This window comes from Somniosus microcephalus, chromosome 21 (assembly GCF_052327205.1).
Source record: "Somniosus microcephalus isolate GS21.2 chromosome 21, FLI_Smic_1.0, whole genome shotgun sequence".
In the NCBI taxonomy this organism is placed as follows: domain Eukaryota; kingdom Metazoa; phylum Chordata; class Chondrichthyes; order Squaliformes; family Somniosidae; genus Somniosus; species Somniosus microcephalus.
This window is the reverse complement of record NC_141007.1, coordinates 50,800,537-50,821,040: the sequence shown is the minus strand read 5'-3', so window position 1 is coordinate 50,821,040 and position 20,504 is coordinate 50,800,537. Positions and strand designations below refer to the sequence as shown.

The following is a 20,504-nucleotide window of genomic DNA, read 5'->3' as shown; positions in this document are numbered from 1 at the left end:
ATCAGTACCACCTTAAAAACAAATATTGGCCATTTATTGCATGTCTGTGGAACAGTGCTGGAGCAGAATGGTGTCATGTTTGCCTCTATAATAACAGTTGCTGTATTTCAAAAAATTATTAATTGTGTAAAAGTGCTTTGAGACATTTTGCCATAAAAGGGCTGTATAAATGCAATTATTATTTATGACTGAACAAATGAGTCACGAGTAACTTTGCACTTCTATGTACTAATCAGATTTTGGTTAGAAGATATAGTAATTGAATTGTTCAGTACCATAGTATCTTTTATACATTTTTCACTGGTTGAGGGGGCTGCAATTCTGATAAGTTATAAAATATGGTGTAGCTATGCTTAAAAGTAAATCCCCAAAGCTAAATTTATATGTTCTGCAATTCTGCAAAGTAATAGATCCTGTCTGATACTCTTAATCTCCTCTTCGCTTTTTCTCTTCTTTCCGCATGTTTTCCTCCAATGTGCCCGAAATTGCAGCTTGGCCCCCTCCCTATTTCTTGACGACATGCTGCCATTTGATCACATTATTGATCATCTATATGTATGCTGACAACACCCAGCTTTACCTCTCCACCACCACCCTGGATACCAGAACTGTTACTGTGCTGGCTAACTGCTTGTCATGTCAAGTTGTGGATGAGTCACCACTGTCCCCATTTGAAATTTGGAAGGATCAAAGACATCCTATTTGCCTTCCTCCAGAAACCCGGCATGTTAATCCCTGATTCCACCCCATCCACAGCTCCTTGTTTAGACCAAACCCAAAGGTGTGTAGCCATGACCTCCTGTTTAATCCTGAGCTGAGCTTCAAGCCCCATATTCTATGCATCACAAAGGCTCCTTAATTCCTCCATAACATTGCCTGCTTCTTTGCCTATCTCACCCACACTGACGCTCATCCATTCCTTCGTTCACTGATGCTCGTTCATTGCTTTGTTAAATCCAGCTTTACTTCTCCAATGCTCTTTTCACTGACTTCCTCACCCTCTCAAACTCCAGCTTGTCCACACTAAGTCCTGCTCTCGCATCGCCTCTACTTTCACCAACATCCATTGGCCCCCCAACCTCCAACACTTGGATCTCAAAATCCTTGACCTATACAAATCCCTCCATAGCCTTGACCAACCCTATCTGTGTAACGTCCTGTATCCTGGTTTGCATCTGCCAATCCTCTAACTTGGGCCTACTGTATGTGCCCCTTCTCTCTGCTCCATTATCGATGGCCAAGGCTTCAATTATAACATCCTTTTCCTGAACCTCTCAGTATTTCTCCATCTTTGCCCCACATTTAGGACTCTTCTCAAAATGTATATCTTCAGCACCTCTCCTTGCTTATCTAACTCACGGTTGGTGATTGTCTCTCTTACACCACCTCCAGAGATATTTTTGGGTCTTTTTCTATGTTAAAGGCGCTACAGGGTAAACTCAATGAGGACTGCACTCCTAGTACAGCGTTTGAGAATCAGGGATACAGTGTGATTAATTTATCTCTGATCCATGCTTCCCGTCTTGCTGGTCATGTAGAGTTTAATTCAGTTTTAATTGAATATTTATAGTCTAGGTGTCAAAATGATGTTGCTCGCTCTGTTCTCTGATAGTGTTTTTGGTTGAATCTCAATTATGTTCCTTGTGTTGTACAGTGCATATGAAAAGAACACGAGCAATATTATTTTGACAACATTTTAAGATTTGGATTTAGGACTCTTGATGTGGTTTATATTAAGGAAGCTATTAATGGTGAGACTGTTGGGTCCCCTATTGGATGAAGGTTAAATGGCAAATTAAATGTATTAAAGTTGATTTTTTTAAATACAGATTAGTGTGTATTAAGTCTGACACCATTCTACTTCATTTCAAATCTGTCTTTCATGCAAATACGTTGGTCATGTGTTTATTTTGTGTCTTTTGCAGGATCTGGAGCAATATGCAGCCAGTTACAGTGGTTTGATGCGAATTGAGAGGCTCCTGTTTATAGCAGAGCACTGTCCGCAACTACGCATTGAAGCCCTGAAGATGGCACTATCCTTCGTTCAGAGAACATTTAATGTAGATATGTATGAAGAAATTCATCGCAAGTTGACAGAGGCCACAAGGTATAGCTATAAATGAGGGATGCTATATAGCAGTATGGTTTTACTGAAGATTCGTGTTTCAGACTGTTGCTTTAGTATGCCAGCTTCATGTGTGATGAATTGCATTTATTCTTCTTCTACTGGGTGTCCGCTTTGTGGAACGCCTCCGTTCAGTCCGTAATGGTGACCCCGAGCTTCCGGTTGCCTGTCATTTCAATTCACCGCTCCTTTCCCACTCAGACCTCACCGTCCGCGGCCTCTTGCATTGTTCCACGGAAGCTCAGCGTAAGCTCGAGGAACAGCACCTCATCTTCCGATTAGGCACTTTACAGCCTTCCGGACTCAATATCGAGTTCAACAATTTCAGATCATAACCTCGGTCCCTATTATATTTTTATATATTTTTTTATCCACACCTCTGGTTTGTGCCTTTTCCTTTTTTTTCTCTCCCACATGGCAGCTGTCTCTCATTCTGCCAGCGCATTTCACACTTCATCTAGAGCCGTCTTTTGTCTCTTTACCTGTCCTATTACCATCTCGTCTCGTCTTGAGTATCTCTTAATGCCTCTTCACCTCTCAGACCTGCCCTTTTGTTCTTTCATCCCCTCCCCCATTTCCCAGCCCCCAAACTGGCCTTTTAACCTGTTTCATTTCCTGCTTTTTTTCTCAGTTCTGACGAAGGGTTTCGACCTGAAACGTTAACTCTGTTTCTCTCTCCACGGATGTTGCCTGGCCTGCTGAGTTTTTCCAGCGTTTTCTGTTATTTTGCATTTATTCTTCGTTGTGTTGTTGGTACTTTGCAAGAATCTACTATTTTTCTTTCAGTTTCTGCAGTCCCACGCAGGCCTCACCTCTTCCACCCATGTGTCTTCCATTCTTTTGCTTGCCCTCTGTTGTGCTTCCCGATTTGCCCAACTGTGCTGGCTGCTATCAGCTGCTGATGCTGGAACTTGGTGCTCCATCCTTTTCAGAGAGAAAAGCAGGTTGTTGACTGCAGTAGACCATGACATTAATAGAGGCCTTTCATTCCTGCTATGAGGCTAGGTTATGCCCGCCTACTAATAAAGCATAGTTTTCTGATCTTGTGCTCTTGGCAGGGAGCCTCGTCTGTTGGATGCATAAAGCGGAAATTCAGGTGCGTTAATCTAAATGGTTTAAAAATCATGCGCAGCATGTGCTTAAATTTTCGATACGCGTTCCCAGCAGACAAGCTTCCCTGCCAGGAGTGTAAAGTTGAAAAATTGCTCTTATAATATTCCCTTTCTTTCTTTCACTGGAGAAAGAGAGGCTGCAGTGTTGAATCGCCATAATTGCAGCCAGTTGGGTTGGGTAATGCAGGATAGGATTAGATCACAAGTCAATAAGATGGGGAATAAGTGGCAGATGCATTCAGTGGGAGAGGCAATAGGGGATGGAAAGATTTTGATTGGCCCCTCCAGGCGTTTTCCTCCAGAAGGTTGGCAGATAAGAAGAAGTGGGTCGTGCACAGCATTGCAATTCTTTGCCTTTACATTTTTCTATTTCCTTTTCTTCTTGATTGCGTACTGTGATAGTATGATGACTGACGCTCAAAGTATAATATTTTGCTGGTCATGTAGAGCTTAGTTCAAGACCTGCAACTCTGAATTCAATCATGAGTAAAATACTTTATAAATAGAACTGTTGAATGTCTTCCTGCAGGGAAGCTCAGGGTGTACCGGATGCCGTGCCAGAGTCAGGTCTGGAGCCCCCAACACTGGACACAGCTTGGGCAGAGTCTACACGGAAGAAAGCTTTGCTGAAACTGGAGAAATTAGATACAGACCTAAAGAACTACAAGGGCAATTCTATTAAAGAGAGCATCAGGTAACAAACTTCCAAGATGCAGAATTTGTCTTGCATGCTTAATTTGAAAATCGATTTGATTACAGATCAGCAATGTCTGAACCAGGCCAGGCTGCCAGCCACAGTACATGGCACATCACATTACTGGTTGGGCTGAATGGCCTGTTTCTGTGCTTTAAATTCTATGGCCCATATTTTCCGGTGCATATGTGGTGCGTTCATGCCCTTAAGTGCCCCACAAGTTCCGGGTTTTTGCGTGCGAAGCGCGTGCATGAAAACCCGGAACTTGCGATCCATCAAGAATCATCTTCACAGATTGTAGCCGTCCCTGGGAAAAGGGCATCCGTGGGCGCAGAGTTGGGCTATTTGCTCAACTACTGCCCAGCGAATGCCCATGAAATTCTTACGCCTGGTAAAAGCAGCGTAAGAGTTTAAATGAATATAAAAATTAATTTTATTTAAACATTAAAATACTGTACCTATAAAATAAGTTATTTATTTTTAGTCCCTTTAAAACATTTAAATTTATTTTTCAAAAAATTAAATTTTTGTTTTAAATGTTTAAATTGTATTTTAATTAATTTTAAATTTATTTTTTATTAAATTTATTTGGTATGTAAATGTACTTTTTGTGATCCCCATTCATGCTTATGGGGATTCTGCACATACAGAATCCCCATAAACATGAATGGGGATCCCCCTTTCATTGGTTGGGCCGGCCCACGTGATCCCAGGGACACATGTGAACTGCCTGTGCCCCTGGGATACGTGGGCTTCTACACATGTCTACACGTAGAGGCCCAGGAGCGCGAGTCTCCGTGGATCCCGAGGCAGAAGGTAGGCGTGGATTTTATTTGCGGTTCAAAGGCATTTCCCCCACGCGAAGCCTCCAACCGCAAAATCAGGTCCTATGGAATCAGCTCAACTTGGTTCAGGTTTCTTCAGTTGTCTATTGGATGGATGATTGGTATTACGGCAATAAAGCATGATTAGAACTGGAAAGCAGCAGGAGAAAATTAATTCAGTGTTGTTACTGCCCCAAAAATTTGAACATGTTTTAAATGAACTAAAGTGGTACTTGGGACACTCCTGTTTGGTATCAAACCGTATTGCTAGTGTTTTATTCTAATTAAAAGGATAAAATCTACCATATTTTGTTTAAACAGAATCAATTTTCAATAGTTAGCATTTAAATGCATTTTAACATTACAACTTGTGCTAATATCAGGAACAGACTTGTATTTGTTGGCTCCACTATATTTGTACAGAATTTCAGCTTAGCAATTACTGTTGACTTAAAGACGTGTACTAGAGGTAATTGGGAGGTGGGGGGATGTGGCAGTAAAATAAGTGCCAGCTTAGTTCAGTGGTAGCGCTCTTGTCTTTTGAGTTAGGTCATGGGTTCAAGCTCCACTTCAGGACTTGAGCACAAAGTCTAAGCTGATGCTTCAGTGAAGTACTGAGGGAGTGCTGCAATGCCAGAGCTACTGTTTTTTGGGTGAGACATGAAACAGAGGCCCTCTTTACTTGTGCTATGGAACTATTCAGAGAAGAGCTATGAGTCCTCTGTGTCCTGACCAAAACAGATTAATTGGTCATTTAACTCATTTCTGTAAAAGTCAATGATCTGTGCCATTGAAGCCAATGGAAAATAAATTGGTGCCGGTTGTAAAACAGGCTGCCGATTCGTTATTGTCTGTCTTATGTTGCCACTGAAGACTAATTTTACCCCCGAGATTTCCCAGGAAATTGCTGATTTGTGACAACATTCTGTATGCAGAGCACAATGGAGATTACATTCATTACTCTTCTAGCACTCAACTTGGCTGAGGTCAATGAGCAGGAACAAGCTGGCAGGGATGTAGGTGCAACCAAAGATTTACTGTCCGGACCTGCCACTATGTTACCCACTGGGTCTAATTGTCCCAGGCACAGCTAATGGGATTTACTGAAGAGTAGCATTTTAGTAACCCGCACTAAACCCTGAATACTACACCACGAGCAATTTCTAGTATTTTTGTTGTTGAAATTAAGCTCAGCTATAGTGTTACAAATAGGCCATAATGTGTGTGTTGTATTGTGCATTGTATGAAGTGATATACAGGAAGCTCTCTTTTTACCGGCACCTAAAAAACGGAACTCTCTCTTAACTGGCAAAATTCAGGAGTAGGTTCAGGTAAGTTTTACTTCATATTAGTAGCCGTGTAACCAGGCTTCCTGGATCTGTGGCCATGTAACCGGGGTTCCTGCACCTGTTGCCATGCATCAGGGACGCCTGGATCTGTGGCCGTGTAACCGGGGTTCCCGCACCTGTTGCCATGCATCAGGGACGCCTGGATCTGTGGCCGTGTAACTGGGGTTCCTGCACCTGTTGCCATGCAACAGGGACGCCTGGATCTGTGGCTGTGTAACCGGGGTTCCTGCACCTGTTGCCATGCAACAGGGACGCCTGGATCTGTGGCTGTGTACGGGGCTCTCGTACCTTAGTAAGTGTACCTCGCTGTAATCCGGACTTTTTGATCAACTGGCACCATGCCGGTCCTGTCGGTGCCGGATAAAAAAGTGTTTCCTCTAGTTGGATTTAAGAGTTCTGAATTTTAGAAGCTTAAAATTGTAATTGTGTGTAAAGAACAAAATAATAGGATTTGTAACATGAAGTAAATGTTTTGGGCAATTTTCTTCACTCTGTTCACCTCTGTTTTTGATCTTTTTGCCAAATGCACTGATATAATTAACAGGTAGTTGGTCAGTGGCAAACAAATGTCCTCTTAGATGTGGCTAGAATGTTTATCGTTTTATCTGCTAAAATATTTAAGCATATGAATGATTTTGAGGTCATCGCATCATTTGTGGGGTTTTTTTCACCTTAGGAGAGGGCATGATGACCTTGGCGATCACTACCTAGACTGCGGGGATCTTAGTAATGCACTGAAATGTTACTCACGAGCCAGAGACTATTGCACAAGTGCAAAGCATGTCATCAACATGTGCTTAAATGTCATCAAGGTATGTGAACAAAGGCTAATTAAATGATAGTCGTATTGTTATGACTGTAGTTGCCATTCCATAGTAAGTATAGCTGGAAGTATCAGTACAACACGTCCAACTTTGACCATCAATCATTTGTAAACTGCAACAAAATGATGAATACGCGCCATGTTGTATGATCAATGATCATGTTGAATTTCGGCTATATCGTACCATAAATTTGATCAGCCAAAATTTCCGAATGATTTTGCTTTTAGCCGCGAATAATTGCATTGGATTTCAGACAGTACACCTTCCCATAGAAACTCTCTGTTGCTCATTGATTTTTTAAAATTCATTCATGGGATGTGGGCATCACTGGCAAGGGCAATATTTATTGCCCATCCCTGATTGAGAAGGTGGTGGTGAGCCGCTGCAGTCCGTGAGGTGAAGGTTTTCCCAGCGGTTTGATACCACTGAGTGGCTTGCTAGGCCATTTCAGAGGGTAGTTAAGAGTCAACCAGATTGCTGTGGGTCTGAAGTCACATATAGGCCAGACCAGGTAAGGGTGGCAGATTTCCTTCCCTAAAGGACATGAGTGAACTGAAATGATGTAGCATGTTTGGGGTACAGTTGACAAAATCAACTGTTGTGAAAGTAGATAAGTCATAGGACGATGGTATGCCATTAACTCCAGATAATAGGATTAGACTTGTTTTCAATGGTGACCGAATCCATTTGACACTTTATTGTAACTGCAGTTAGTCTACTTCATGAGTGTCCGTTTCTAGAAGCCAGATTGGTTCGTGGTTTTGTGCCCCTTTCAAGCGACTTAATTGTTCCAAAAGCCACGTGACCACTCATGTAATACTGGTTGTTTTTCATTTTTACCATAATAAAGTAAGCACCTATACCTGCTTCTCTCTTGTATAGTTCCTTTCTCCCCAGTCACAGGACCAGCATCTTATCAAAAATAATTTTAAAATGTTTTAATTTCAAAAAAATTCCTGCTCGCTCTGCTTCCTGACAATATTTTCCTCCAAGACTATCCTGGAAACCGAAAGCAGTGATTGAAATAACTGGAAAGTGCTCTTTTATAATTCCAGTAGAGTACTGTGATACACATGTAACGAACTAGAGCTCCATCTACTCCCTAGCCCCACGTTCCTATATTTAAGACAGTTACGGTTATTTATATTAAGTACGATGCTGTGCACAACTGTATATTTAAATATTGTACTTGGTATCAATATGCTATGTTTGGTATTCTGTTTAATATGTAAATAGTGAGGTGGCCTGCAGAAAATTTTAAATAGATATAACTATCTTGCTATATTTCATTAGCAAGAATGCATTTAATATATTTACAATTTTTGGTATAAACAATTAGAGGAATCTTTATCTTTTGAAGCAGCAGGATCAGCATGTGGGAAATCATTTGATGTGCTGATCCTGCTGCTGAGTAAGCCTGTGCCTGTGCCAGCTTAAAGCTTCTATTGCAGTCTGCAGTAAATCTCGCTGTGCCTTCTCTCTGCCTCCAAACACAAAAAGGCCAGCAGCAGAGCAGCCCCAGCAACACTCCAAACAACGCTAGGTTTCAACATGTTGCCCAGCCTTCCTTTCTCCTCTTCCCCCCCCCCCCCCCCAATGCCTAACCCATAACCTCAACCTGGAGCCTAGTCTCACGCTGAGCCATAGCCTCCGCTTGGTGCCTCCACGTGGGCCCACATACTGAGCCTCACCAGACATGAAGCCACAGCAGCCCTGGGTCCACCGCTTCTCCACATGCAGACTCTGACCTGGGCTGTAATATCACTCTGAACCTCGGCCTCGACTTGCAGACTCCACCCAAATCACCGCAGCCAGCACCACTAGAAAATTACCCCAGTTTCATCCTTGTTCCACGAGGAATGCTGCAGAATGTACTCTAGTAGTTTAAAACAAATTTTGGCTGTGGTGGATTTCATCCTGCTGAGTTCCCAGTGAAAGCAATAGGTAAATTGCCCCCTATCAAATGTTCATTGGCAATTTGTAAGATCAGTAGGTGGTGCTGTTGAGCTAAAGGCAAAGTCTGTGTGTTGAATTTTTAAATTACATATAATTCTGTGTTTGTAGGTCAGTATCTACCTCCAAAATTGGTCCCACGTTCTCAGTTATGTAAGCAAAGCAGAGTCTACGCCAGAGATTGCAGAGGTCAGTAAATGTGTTTAGGCACATGTTCTTATTTACCTTATTTAATATTGGATTCTGCAATAAAATGTTGGTAAATCTTGTGATAGCAAAGAACATGTAATTTTACCAGTTCCCACTTGTGTTGGAATCCGTACATGATATTTGTTGGACTCATGACAAATATAAGTTCCCTAAGAACATGATGTTTCGAGCAAATAATGAGTTGCTGTATTAAAAGTGGTCTAGGATAAAATAGAAATATGTAAAAGTTGTGCTTTGGTTTTCCAACCTGTAGGTTAGCTTGATCACCAGATAGGACTTAACAGTATTGCATTTTTTTAATGTATTACTGGAAAATTTATTATGTTATCCCTATGTTCTTTTTAATTGGATTCAGGCTTTTATTACATGTTGGAGTGATCAGTATCATTGTTCGTGTCATTTTTAGAAACCCACTAAACAACTGACAATATAGTGACAGTTTATTCTGGTTTGTAAATTAAAAAATGCATCACAACAATTGCAAAGAAAAGATACAATTCTACTTGTCCTCAAATATTTTTGCCTGTTTGGACTGCTCACACATTTTGATTGTGTAATTTCTGAGCTGCCTTCTTCAATTCCACTGTCCCTCCTTCTCTTGGTGTAATTTGCAATTTTGCATTGGGTTTTGGAGTCTAAGCCAGTGATGTAATTTAGAAACAGTAGTAATCCGAACACTGATCGCTGGGGCATCCCACGCGTTACTTCTCTTTTTCCCCCCCCCCCCCCCCCCCCCCCCACCCTGGCACACCTGACAACTCCTCTGGTAAGTATCTCTTGTTTTCTACCCTTCAGCCAATTTCTTATCCATATCCAAGATTTTCCTGCATTACCACAGATTTGAGCTTAGTTTTTGCGTAGAACATTGTCAAATGACATCTGAAAAGTATAGGTACAGGAAACTTTCTGGTATCCGGCACTGACGGGACTGAGCTGGTGCCGGTCGATCAACACTGCCGGAGAAACCAGCGCTAATGTTAAAAAATACGGAGCTTCTGAGCTCCGTATCTAGCAACAAACCCTGTTGCTTCAGCTTCAAAACAGTCGGCGCAGCTTGCAAGCGCCTCTGTAGCTAAGCAACAGCTTCAGCTAGACGCTTGCAGAGCCAGGAATGGAGGAAAAAAAGCAACGAAAAGTAAAAAAATGTTATCTGAACCGACTCCTGAATTTTGCTGGTGGATAGAGCATTCCGGAGATTTAACCTCCGTTTAAACGAAAGTTTCCTGTACAACACATTGAGTCTTGCCACAGTCCACTTGAAATTTCACTTCCTCAAAGAAGTTAGAGAGCATCCATTCTACTTCATGCTTTCTACAAAGCATTCAGGAGTCTTGGGATTCTTGAAAGTCGCTTTCTCCTTCAATTTATTGCATTCCCCTTCAGGCTTGCTAGGGCAATTGTGGCCAGTCTAGATTGAGTTGAAGGGGGAAGAAAGGAGGCAGACCATCACTGCAACAATCAGCAAGGACAGCTTGTGGGATGTGGGATTATTTTAGTGGGGGATAAAAGGAAGCATCAGCTTTGGATGGGATGGCATAATTGTATGTGATGCGATCAGTGGTGCATAGATCGTTAAATGGCTACAGAGAACTTTGATTTATAGGCTGGAAAATGTTAAAGAAGTGATTTGCTTTTAAAAGTACTGGAGATAAGATGGCTTGGCTACTCTAACTTAAGTTGGGTTATAGAAGGTTGCTTGTTTTACTAATGAATGAGAAAGGGCTTTCAGATGCACTCCAGTGTGGAAGTGGCGATCACCTCACTAAGGTGTTCACTTTTTAGCTTTACTGATTAGAGGCAGAATTAACACTTAGAAACTGACAGTGTGTGAAAAGCAAGGCTTCATGTGCCTGTAGGCAAGGTGTGGCACTCTTGACATTGAAAACACCTATCACGATGCCATCCACAAGTGTAGCGGGTACTACAGGTAGTGTAATGGGTTTGCCTGTAGGGGCAAGGTTTTTGGTGAAACATACATCCCCAGTACTGAATTTAAAGTGTAATGGATATATACTGGTACATAGTTTTGAGCCGCTGCACACAATCGGTTGATTAGCTCGCACTTGTTATGATGAGGCAGCCATTTGACCCATCCTAGCTCTTTTGTCCAGCAAGACCCTACAGTTTCCCCCCCCCCCCCCCCAATCATGGCATCCCACTATTTCTTAAATGATTTCAGGGTTTCATCTACACTTCTCTACCCAGAAGTCAGTTGATGCGTTGATTACTTTGTGTGAAGAACTTCCTAACATCAGTTCTAAATTTGCCTTTTCCTAGTTTCAATCTTTGCTTTTGTACCATTGCCCTACTCTCATTTTTTGTTTGAAGCAGTGTTCCAGATCTACCTTTTCTGTACCGGTTTCTATCTTCTATACCTTTTATAAGATCAACTGTAAGGCGCTTTCTTTCAAGGCTGAAAAGCCACATTTCTCCAGTCCTTCCTCATACCTCAGCCCTCTGATGGAAGGGATCTTTGAACCAACTTCAAGGCTTCAACGTGCCATTTGTGACTTGTTGACCACAACTCAATGTATGGCTAGGACACTACAGTTTGAACAACTTGTATAAGCTCATAACAATGTAGTCTAGGCATATTTGGCCTTTTGTTGTAGTCGGATCCTGGACTAGTTGGGCAATAGAACCTTTTTAGCACTTGTATGATATGATGGTGCTTGCTTTTCTTTTTGCTCAGACAATATATTTTCTCTTTACAGCAAAGAGGTGAGCGAGACAGTCAGAACCAGTCCGTGTTGACCAAGCTGAAGTGTGCAGCAGGTTAGTGAAAATGTTGTTATTTTCCATTCTCCTATCCATTGAGGAGGAATACAAAAGGGTTATAATTAAATAAATGTTATCTCTGATCGGTATCTGAATCTCTAAATAGGTGTTTGGGAATTCATTTCCTTCAGCAAATCAGACAGCTGCTTGTGCCCAGAAATACTCAGGTTCATAATACCACTGGCCATTGTATGGTGCTGACTTTATTCAGAAATAAACATCTTTGGCTGACAAGTATTTTTCACTTGAGCGTGGTCTCCTTTAAGTAGTCGGCGTCTATTTATGCATGCGTGACTTGGGGGATGGGGGTCACTATATTGGGATTTACTAATCTTGAAACTTTCTAACTGCATTATTACTAGCTTGTCAACAAATCTGTGTCCGGTTAACTACAGATTTCTTATAAAACAAAATTACATGTTATAATAGTACTTCAGTCCACTCATGTTACAACTGGATTCACCTGAATCAGTGTAAACAAGACACAAGCTTTTACCAGAAGTTATGGTTTTACAAGAAATAAAAGATGGTCAAACTAGGATATGTACAGGGTATAAGGGTTATGGATAGATTCATTAATTCTATATAATAGTAGTGAATGGATGGTGATTTATGGAAAATGTATGCTTGATGGGGTCTGTGGTTAAACTTGGAATAGGCATGAGTTTTGTCCCTCATATCTTTAACTATATTATGTATATTCAAAGACCATATCCAAATGTCTGTATTGCATAAATATAAATTTACCAGTTGATTTCCTGTGACGTTGCATGTGGAAAGTCATGACCAAGTGTAGTCAGGTAAAACAGGATGTTGGGTGGGGATAATTGGACTAAGATATGCAGACGTAATTCAGCCTTTGTTTTAAAGCCATACATTCTGTCCTTATTTTAACATGATGCTTCAATTCTATATTATTATTTATAGTTAAGTCAAAAAACTTGCAGCAATTTGGGAAACAGAGAAGTGTAGTTGGTTGATGCAGAGAGGTTTCTCTGCAATACCGACTGAGGAGTTGGGAGATTTAAAAAAAACTGGGGCTCTAGGGTGTCGTCACTGGTGTCCCCTTGACATTCAGTGGCATTACCATCACCATGTCCTCCACCATTAACATCCTGGGGTTCACCATTGGACCAGCCACATAAATGCCGTGGCTGCTAGAGCAGGTCAGAGGCTAGGTATTCTGCAGCGAGTGGCTCACCTCCTGACTCCCAAAGTGTGTCTACCACCTACAGGGCAGAAGTCAGTAGTGTGCTGGAATACTCTCCACTTGCCTGGATAGGTCTAACTCCAACAACGCTCAAGAAGCTCAACACTATCCAGGACAAAACCCTCCACTTTTTCCATCACTGTGTCATCAAATACTACACGCTCATTTCCTCTTAGTGAACAAGACACTTTTTTCCTGATGTATTCTTGTTTGGTGGCTGCTCCCATTTCCCCCCCCCCCCCCCACATTTTCTTGCCGGTTTTCTTCCCTCTTCTATCTTGAAGGTATTGACTCCTTGCTGAGGTATAGTTTTGTGGACAGTAGTTACTGTCCAGTGCCTCACTCAAATGAGGCATGTAAATGAAAAATGAGTGAAGGGACAGAAAAGCCAATAATCCTTTCTTTACCCAACACCCACACACGTACATTTCCAGGGGAGGTTTCTGTGTAGCGGTTCTGGTCAATTTACCCATCCCTAAGCTTAGGGTTGCTGAGGTCAATTGTAGCATCACTGGTAGCAAACATGGCTTAGACCAACTAACTCAATACAGACTTGGCATCAAACCTGGGACTTTTATGGCTTAGCTACTCATTAGATAAACCTGCTAAGCCATGGAGGGGAAGCAGGAAGCTTCCAGTATATGTTTTTAAAAAAAAATACAATATCCCAATGTTGTATCCCCCTCAAGGGTACAAATTAATTTCTTGGCATATCCCCCAAATGTATTTTACCTGTTAAGAATTAGGAGCAGGTGTAGTCCATACGGCCCTTCAAGCCTGCTCCGCCATTCAATAAGATCATGGCTGATCTTCGACCTCCGCTCCACTTTCCCGCCCGAAACCCATATCCCTTGATTCCCCAAGAGTCCAAAAATCGTATCTATCTCAGCCTTGAATATACTCAATGATTCAGCCCCCACTGCCCTTTTGTGTAGAGAATTCCAAAGATTCACAACCCTCAGTGAAGAAATTCATCCCCATCTCAGTCTTAAATGGCCGACTCCTTATCCTGAGACACTGCCCCCTAGTTCTAGACTCTCCATCTAAGGGAAACAACCTCAGCATCTACCCTGTCAATCCCCCTCAAAACCTTGTATGTTTTAATGAGATTACCTTTCATTCTTCTAAACTCCAGAGAATATAGGCCCAATCTACTCAATCTCTCCTCATAGGACAACCCTCTCATCCCAAGGATCAATCTAGTGAACCTTTGTTGCACCGCCTCTATGGCAAGTATGTCCTTCCTCAGATAAGGAGACCAAAACTGTGCCCAGTACTCCAGGTGTGGTCTCACCAAAGCGCTGTACAATTGTAGTAAGACTTCCTTACTCTTGTACTCCAACCCCCTTGCAATAAAGGCCAATGTGCCATTGCCTTCCTAATTGCTTGCTGTACCTGGATGCTAACTCTGTTTCCTGTACGGGGACACCTAAATAGCTCTGAACACCAACATTTCTCACCATTTACACTATTCTGTTTTTCTATTCTTTCTACCAAAATGAATAACCTCACATTTCCCCACATTATATTCCATCTGCCACCTGTTGCACACTCACTTGACCTGTCTATATCCCTTTACAGGCTCTTTGTGTCCTCCTCACAGCTTATTTTCCCACCTAGCTTTGTATCATCAGCAAACTTGGATACATTGCACTCAGTCCCTTCATGCAAGTCATTAATATAGATTGTAAATAGCTGAAGGCCAAGCACTGATCCTTGTGGCACCCCACTAGTTACAGCCTTCCAACCGGAAAATGACCCATTTATCCCTACTCTTTGTTTTCTGTCCATTAACCAATCCTCTATCCATGCTAATATATTCCCCCCAACCCCGTGAGCCCTTTAGATCTGTTTTAAAAAAAAGTTTTGGTAGCATTGTAAGTATTCCTGGGGTTGTGAAAGGTGCTATATAAATGCAAGTTCTTTCTTTCTATATGTAATTTATGATCAACCCACAGAAGTTTGCTCTGAATTACATTACATTTCTTGTTCAGCCTATTGGTTTCCAATAGCGTTTTGCAGAGACCGTAAACTTCTGTTTTTCACTATTCAGTCTATAAAGTCGCTCTGTGTCAGTGGTACTCACAGTACAGCCTGGAGGGGTGTTTGTTGCTCCATATGTCTTGGGGCTGCTTTCCCAAACCACCAGCTCTGAGATGATGCATGAGCTGGAATTCAAGGAAATAAGGGAGGGAAGGAAAGAAAGACAACCTTGCATTTATATAGCACCTTTCACATCCTCAGGAAGTCCCAAAGGTCTTCACTGACAATGAAGCCCTTTTGAAATGTAGTCACTGTTGTTTTATAGGCAACCCACAGTAGTCACTTTGCCAACAATGAAGTCTCACAAACAGCAATGAGATAAATGACCAAATAATCTGTTTTGGTGGTGGTTAAGGGATGAATGTTGGCCAGGAGACCGGGAAACCTCCCTATTCTTTGAAAAAGTGCCATAAGATATTTTACATCCACCTGAACAAGAAGGTTTAATGTCTCAACTGAAAACAACCTCTGACAATGCAGCATTCCCCCCAGTGTTGCAGTGAAGTGTCAGCCTAGATTATGTGCTCAAGTCCTGGAGTGGGCTTGAACTCGTATCTTCTGACTCTGGTGCAAGAATATTGCCACTGAGCCAAGTTGGTTTTGATTGAAAGTCTCGATGGAAAGTTAGTGAGTATGCTTTCATAATATCCCTGTCAGTCTGTAGCAATCTCCTAAGATAAATAATTTCAATTCAAAAAGGAGATATGTGACAAATGTCTTCATGCCTTTGTTCTGAATTGTATATTATGCTATATCCATAGGTCTGGCAGAATTAGCAACTCGAAAATACAAGCAAGCAGCCAAATGCTTCTTGCTGGCTTCTTTCGATCACTGTGACTTTCCTGAGGTAAGGTCCAATTCACTGAATGCAGCTATCACTTTAACTTGGGGATTGCATAGACTTGTTGAGATACACAAACTAGTTGACCACTAAGCCTCAATTTTAAGTAGTCAATTAATAGGCAAAAACATTTTGACATTGTGGGAGTTTGTAAAAAATAAATTAAGGAAGTTTGATTTCCCAACCTTGCTATTCAAATTTTTTGTTGTTTGTTTTGGTAACTTAGGTGGGCCAACCTCACCTGAATTTTTAGTAATGATTTCCCTGTAACCTGTTGACATATACTTGAGGGACTAGGTTTATAATTCATCAGCCTATCTTGAGGAGTGTTTCGTTGTGTATATTTTCTGTTGCCTGTTACAATATGTATTCTCTTAGTCATTATTTTTGTAATATATTTGAGATACACTCCATGCTTTAGGACATCCACACACTATATTTTTGAATGTTTTATTCCCTTATATTCATCACCTGGATGTACATTTTGGTATAAGCATTTTTTTAATAGAAACCATAATTCAATACTTGATTTTTCTTTGAACATATCTTCCCTCTCATCCCACCGAGTGAGTTTACATTTTTGTATCTTTTCCTTGCTCTACCTCTCTAAGGGCGCATTCTGCCATTTCCCAGCTGAGGGTGAGCGGGCAACAGTCTCCCACATTGCTGCTCATTTTCTGCTGCAGCCGGTTACTAGTATAGGGAGCAACTCAAAAATATGACCTAAATGGACTGAGATAATCCAAATTGAAATGAGAAAAAAAAAATGATTCCTCCTAAAAGACTGCAGAGAAAAGGGTTTGGTGGAGGGTCCAACTGAGAAGAATACAGAAAACTTTGGAAACCTGTTAAGAGTAATCAGAAAGACAAAGAGGGAATGAGAAATGAGTATAACTGCAGATGTTAAAGACAACAGCTAGAAATTCTTCTGACTGTCCTTGTGTTACTGTAGGGGACAGTCAGGAAAGAGTTGAGAATCTGAAGAGTTGCCAATGGGGATAAAACTAAGAATAAGCAGACTATACGTATATTAATATACTCAATAAAGTATATTCCTTAATGTATTCATTAGAGTAGATTGCAGTAACATGCTCTTCATTAACTGAGATAATCCATTCCAACCTTTGAACTTCAGCATCAGCAAGATGGAGGTTCTGGACAGGCTTAAAACAAACATACCCCTAGGAACAGATTCTATCCCAGAGTATGAAGAGAGGCTAGGGAGGAAATTTGTGATGTGCTGATGGTCATCAGGTGGGAGTTGCTGTGGGAGTCCTAATGGAAGAGAAGCTAACATAGTACCTAGATTTAAGAAAGGGGACAACTTTATTCCAGACAACTACCCCAATCAGTCTTGAATTAATATCTGGTATCGCAATGGAATTGGTCATCAGGACCAAACTTGAGGACAACTTTAGAGAATCTATTAAATAGCAATCAATATGGCTTTATAAGGGGAAGTGACATTCTAAACAGACAGTGAAAACTATATGACTTAATGCATTTAGATTTCCAAAAAGCCTTTGATGAAGTTTCTCAAAGGCTGCAACTGAGCGCAGCTGTAATTCAAGTTAAAATATAGATGTGAAAGGAATTGGCTGAAGGAAAAAATAGCACTGGGTTCTTGTTGGGGCCTAGAGTGATGTTGGGGTGGGGGGAATATTGAATGGAGTGCCGCAGGGATTGGTGCTGGGGCCCTACTATTGCTAATCTATATTAGTGACTTCAATTCAGAAGCTCAATGCAAAATTTGTAGATGACACTAAACTGGGGTTGGGGGAGGACAGAAACAGTATGGTTGGAAGCCTCCAAGGAAGTAGATAAAATCTGTAAATCAGTGGCAGATGAAACTCCGTATAGACATTTACAAATACTGCACAGGGGTCGGGAGGGGGAAGATGGGTGTCATAGATATGCTATCGATGGTATAAGCAGGTAATTGGGTGGTGCAGTGGTAAAGCACTGGTCATTTACCTCCTGAAGCCTAGCCTGATGGGATGACAACCTCCTCTGTCTGCTGGCTATAAGGGTCCAATATGAAATGAGTTTGGGTGGTCTCAGTCCAGTTCCTTGTGGACGTGGGCCAACAGCAAAAACTGTCCCTAATTCAGCACTAATTGGCAATCTAGCACCGAGAAGTCACAGGATGGCTGATGTGTGAAATTTTTAAACTATTACACTGGTACAATGGGGGTTCTGAGGTTTAGGCTGAAGCACCCCTTTTTGGGCAGAGTATAGAGAGCTTTAATCTGCATCTGGCTGTGCTGTACCTGACCTGAGAGTGCTTGACACTGGGTTCCTGAAATGGCAAGAGTTCCATTCCCCAGCGCTAACATCCCTCACATTGATGAGCAAACTAAAATAGATAAAAGTGAAGTAGAAACGGATCTAGGTCTGTTACTAACTTGGGCACTAAATGCGTCATATAATTATGGAGTAGCAATAAACAAAGCAAACCAAATGCTAAATTATATTGCCAGATCAGTAGAGTACAAGTTGGAAAATGTCATGTTAAAACTGTACAGTGCTCTGATCATTTTGCATCTTGAGGACTGTGTTTATTTTTGTCACCAAAACATAAGGAAAACATTTAAGTCATGGAGGCAGTACAGAGAAGAAGCATGAGGCTGATGAATGACCCAGGTAGAAGAGGAGACTTCATATGTGGACAACATATGCAGCATGGTGTCTTCAGACTGCTAAAGCAATGCATTTTTTTGTTCCTTACATCATATAAAGGCTCATTTGAATAAGGTTGTCGTGTATAGCAACTTGCAGAAGGCAGTTAGTTATTAAGCCCTGTCTTCGATCAATAGTTGACTGGCCCACCCTAGAACAGACTCTCTTTCATTGCTCATTGTGCTGTTTGTACTACCTCATTGGTCCCACATTCAAGTGTTGTGTTGCCAAGTACTTAAATATATAGTAACTGATGTTCCTTGAGAGAACAGAAGCCGTATTTGATGGGGTCAGGGATGGTTCATTGAAAACCACTGCTGGTATATTATTGTATTCTGTGGTTGGCTTTTTTCCCCATAAAGGTTTAGTAAAATGAGATTATTAAATGTAATCGTAATATTGCTGGGCAATATACAGGAAACTCTCGTTTAAACGGCACCTAAATATCCAGAATTCTCTATATTAACCGGCAAAATTCATAATCCGAAAACACCTCAATAACTGGAAATGTTGCCGAGTCTGAGTCTCCCGCGGTGGCGGAGTTGGTCAGTGAGGGTAGTTCTCCAAACTACCACTACTCGGCTTCTTGGCACTGTCAGAAGTCCGAACACCTCAATAACAGGAGTTTGACTCTTTGTTTGTTAAAAATAGCCTCAGTAGATAACCCTCTCCGTCATCCGGAATTTTTAATCAACCGGCACCATCCTGGTCCCATTGGTACCGGATACCAGAGAGTTTCCTGTAATTCGTTCCAACCTCTGAAATAAATGAAAATTCATAAATTAACTAATCCTGTTGCTAGAAAGGATAATTTGATAGAAGGGATTAAAAACTTTCAATGTGAAAGGTAATTCTAACTTTCAAATGTTTACAAAGCTTCTATCCTATAATGTTTTTAACACAACAGATTTCTCTTGTTACTTTGTGAAAACCAACCAGTATGATGTTTTAGTCCAGTAGGATGCAAGTTTCTTGCAAGAAGCTTTCAGGATGAAACATCTCTGTAATAAAAACTGCAAAAGAATTATTTGGGCATCTTTTGTAATGACTTCTAATGCAAGTTAGTAAAGATTTTAATTGCATTACCCGTTTAGATGGAATTATGAGGACTTCCATCTAACTGCTTTGAAAGGACAGATATAATAAAATTAAGCGTGGGAGTTGGATAACACTAGAAAGGTGAACAAGTTAGCTGTAAATATATTATTTTGAATTGGTGCATCCTTAAAAGGTTTGAATGCTGTGCAAAGCAGGGACAGTAGATGCTTAGTATTTCCTCTTAATTAAATTTAATATTGCAAATTGTCACTGAAATGTTATGTCCTTCCTATGTGAAAGTATTTAAAATACCAAGGAAGGTCTCCATATCAGCAAACTGTTGCTAAGATTCAAAAGGATGCTAATTCCACAGATAGGATGAATGCACTCTGTTCATAGAGCTTGTGGCCAACATCATGCAGAGTGAGATTTCTGAGGGCCTCAGCCCAATCTGAAATTGTAGGTCTTCATAGTGCAGTACAATATTAGGACAGTGTTCTACTAGATGCTAGTGCTCCAAAACTCCATTTTTACCAAATGCCCTGGGTGTAGCTATTAACAGGAAAAAATTAAATTATTTCAGATTTATTTTATAATTAACATATTAGAACTCAGGCACTACTACAGTTTTGATCTAACAAATGGGCTCTGGTCCAGTTTACTTCAGTAAGGCAGGGTCTAAATTGTGAGTAATATTTCTCCTAATATTCAGAAGATTTTCATTTTTTTAAGGGTAGAGGGAGAAATGTACTTTGTTTCTAATTACTCCTACCAAAATTTTAAATTTAAATTTTTGGTTTTCTAAGATTTAGAAGTGGTTGAAT

At 41.0% G+C, this 20,504-nt stretch overlaps 1 protein-coding gene across 4 annotated transcripts in view; it reads left to right on the top strand.

Annotated features, from left to right (window-relative positions):
• The window catches only part of gps1 (G protein pathway suppressor 1), a 69,686-nt gene that overhangs the window by 23,353 nt on the left and 25,829 nt on the right, over nucleotides 1–20,504 (top strand). For all 4 annotated transcript variants that reach the window (XM_085963592.1, XM_085963593.1, XM_085963594.1 and 1 more), the window contains 6 exons: nucleotides 1,926–2,107; nucleotides 3,767–3,931; nucleotides 6,781–6,916; nucleotides 8,993–9,070; nucleotides 11,806–11,866; nucleotides 15,884–15,969. In XM_085963592.1, coding sequence (XP_085819718.1) covers nucleotides 1,926–2,107; nucleotides 3,767–3,931; nucleotides 6,781–6,916; nucleotides 8,993–9,070; nucleotides 11,806–11,866; nucleotides 15,884–15,969 — 708 coding nt within the window. The remainder of the gene's footprint in view (nucleotides 1–1,925; nucleotides 2,108–3,766; nucleotides 3,932–6,780; nucleotides 6,917–8,992; nucleotides 9,071–11,805; nucleotides 11,867–15,883; nucleotides 15,970–20,504) is intronic.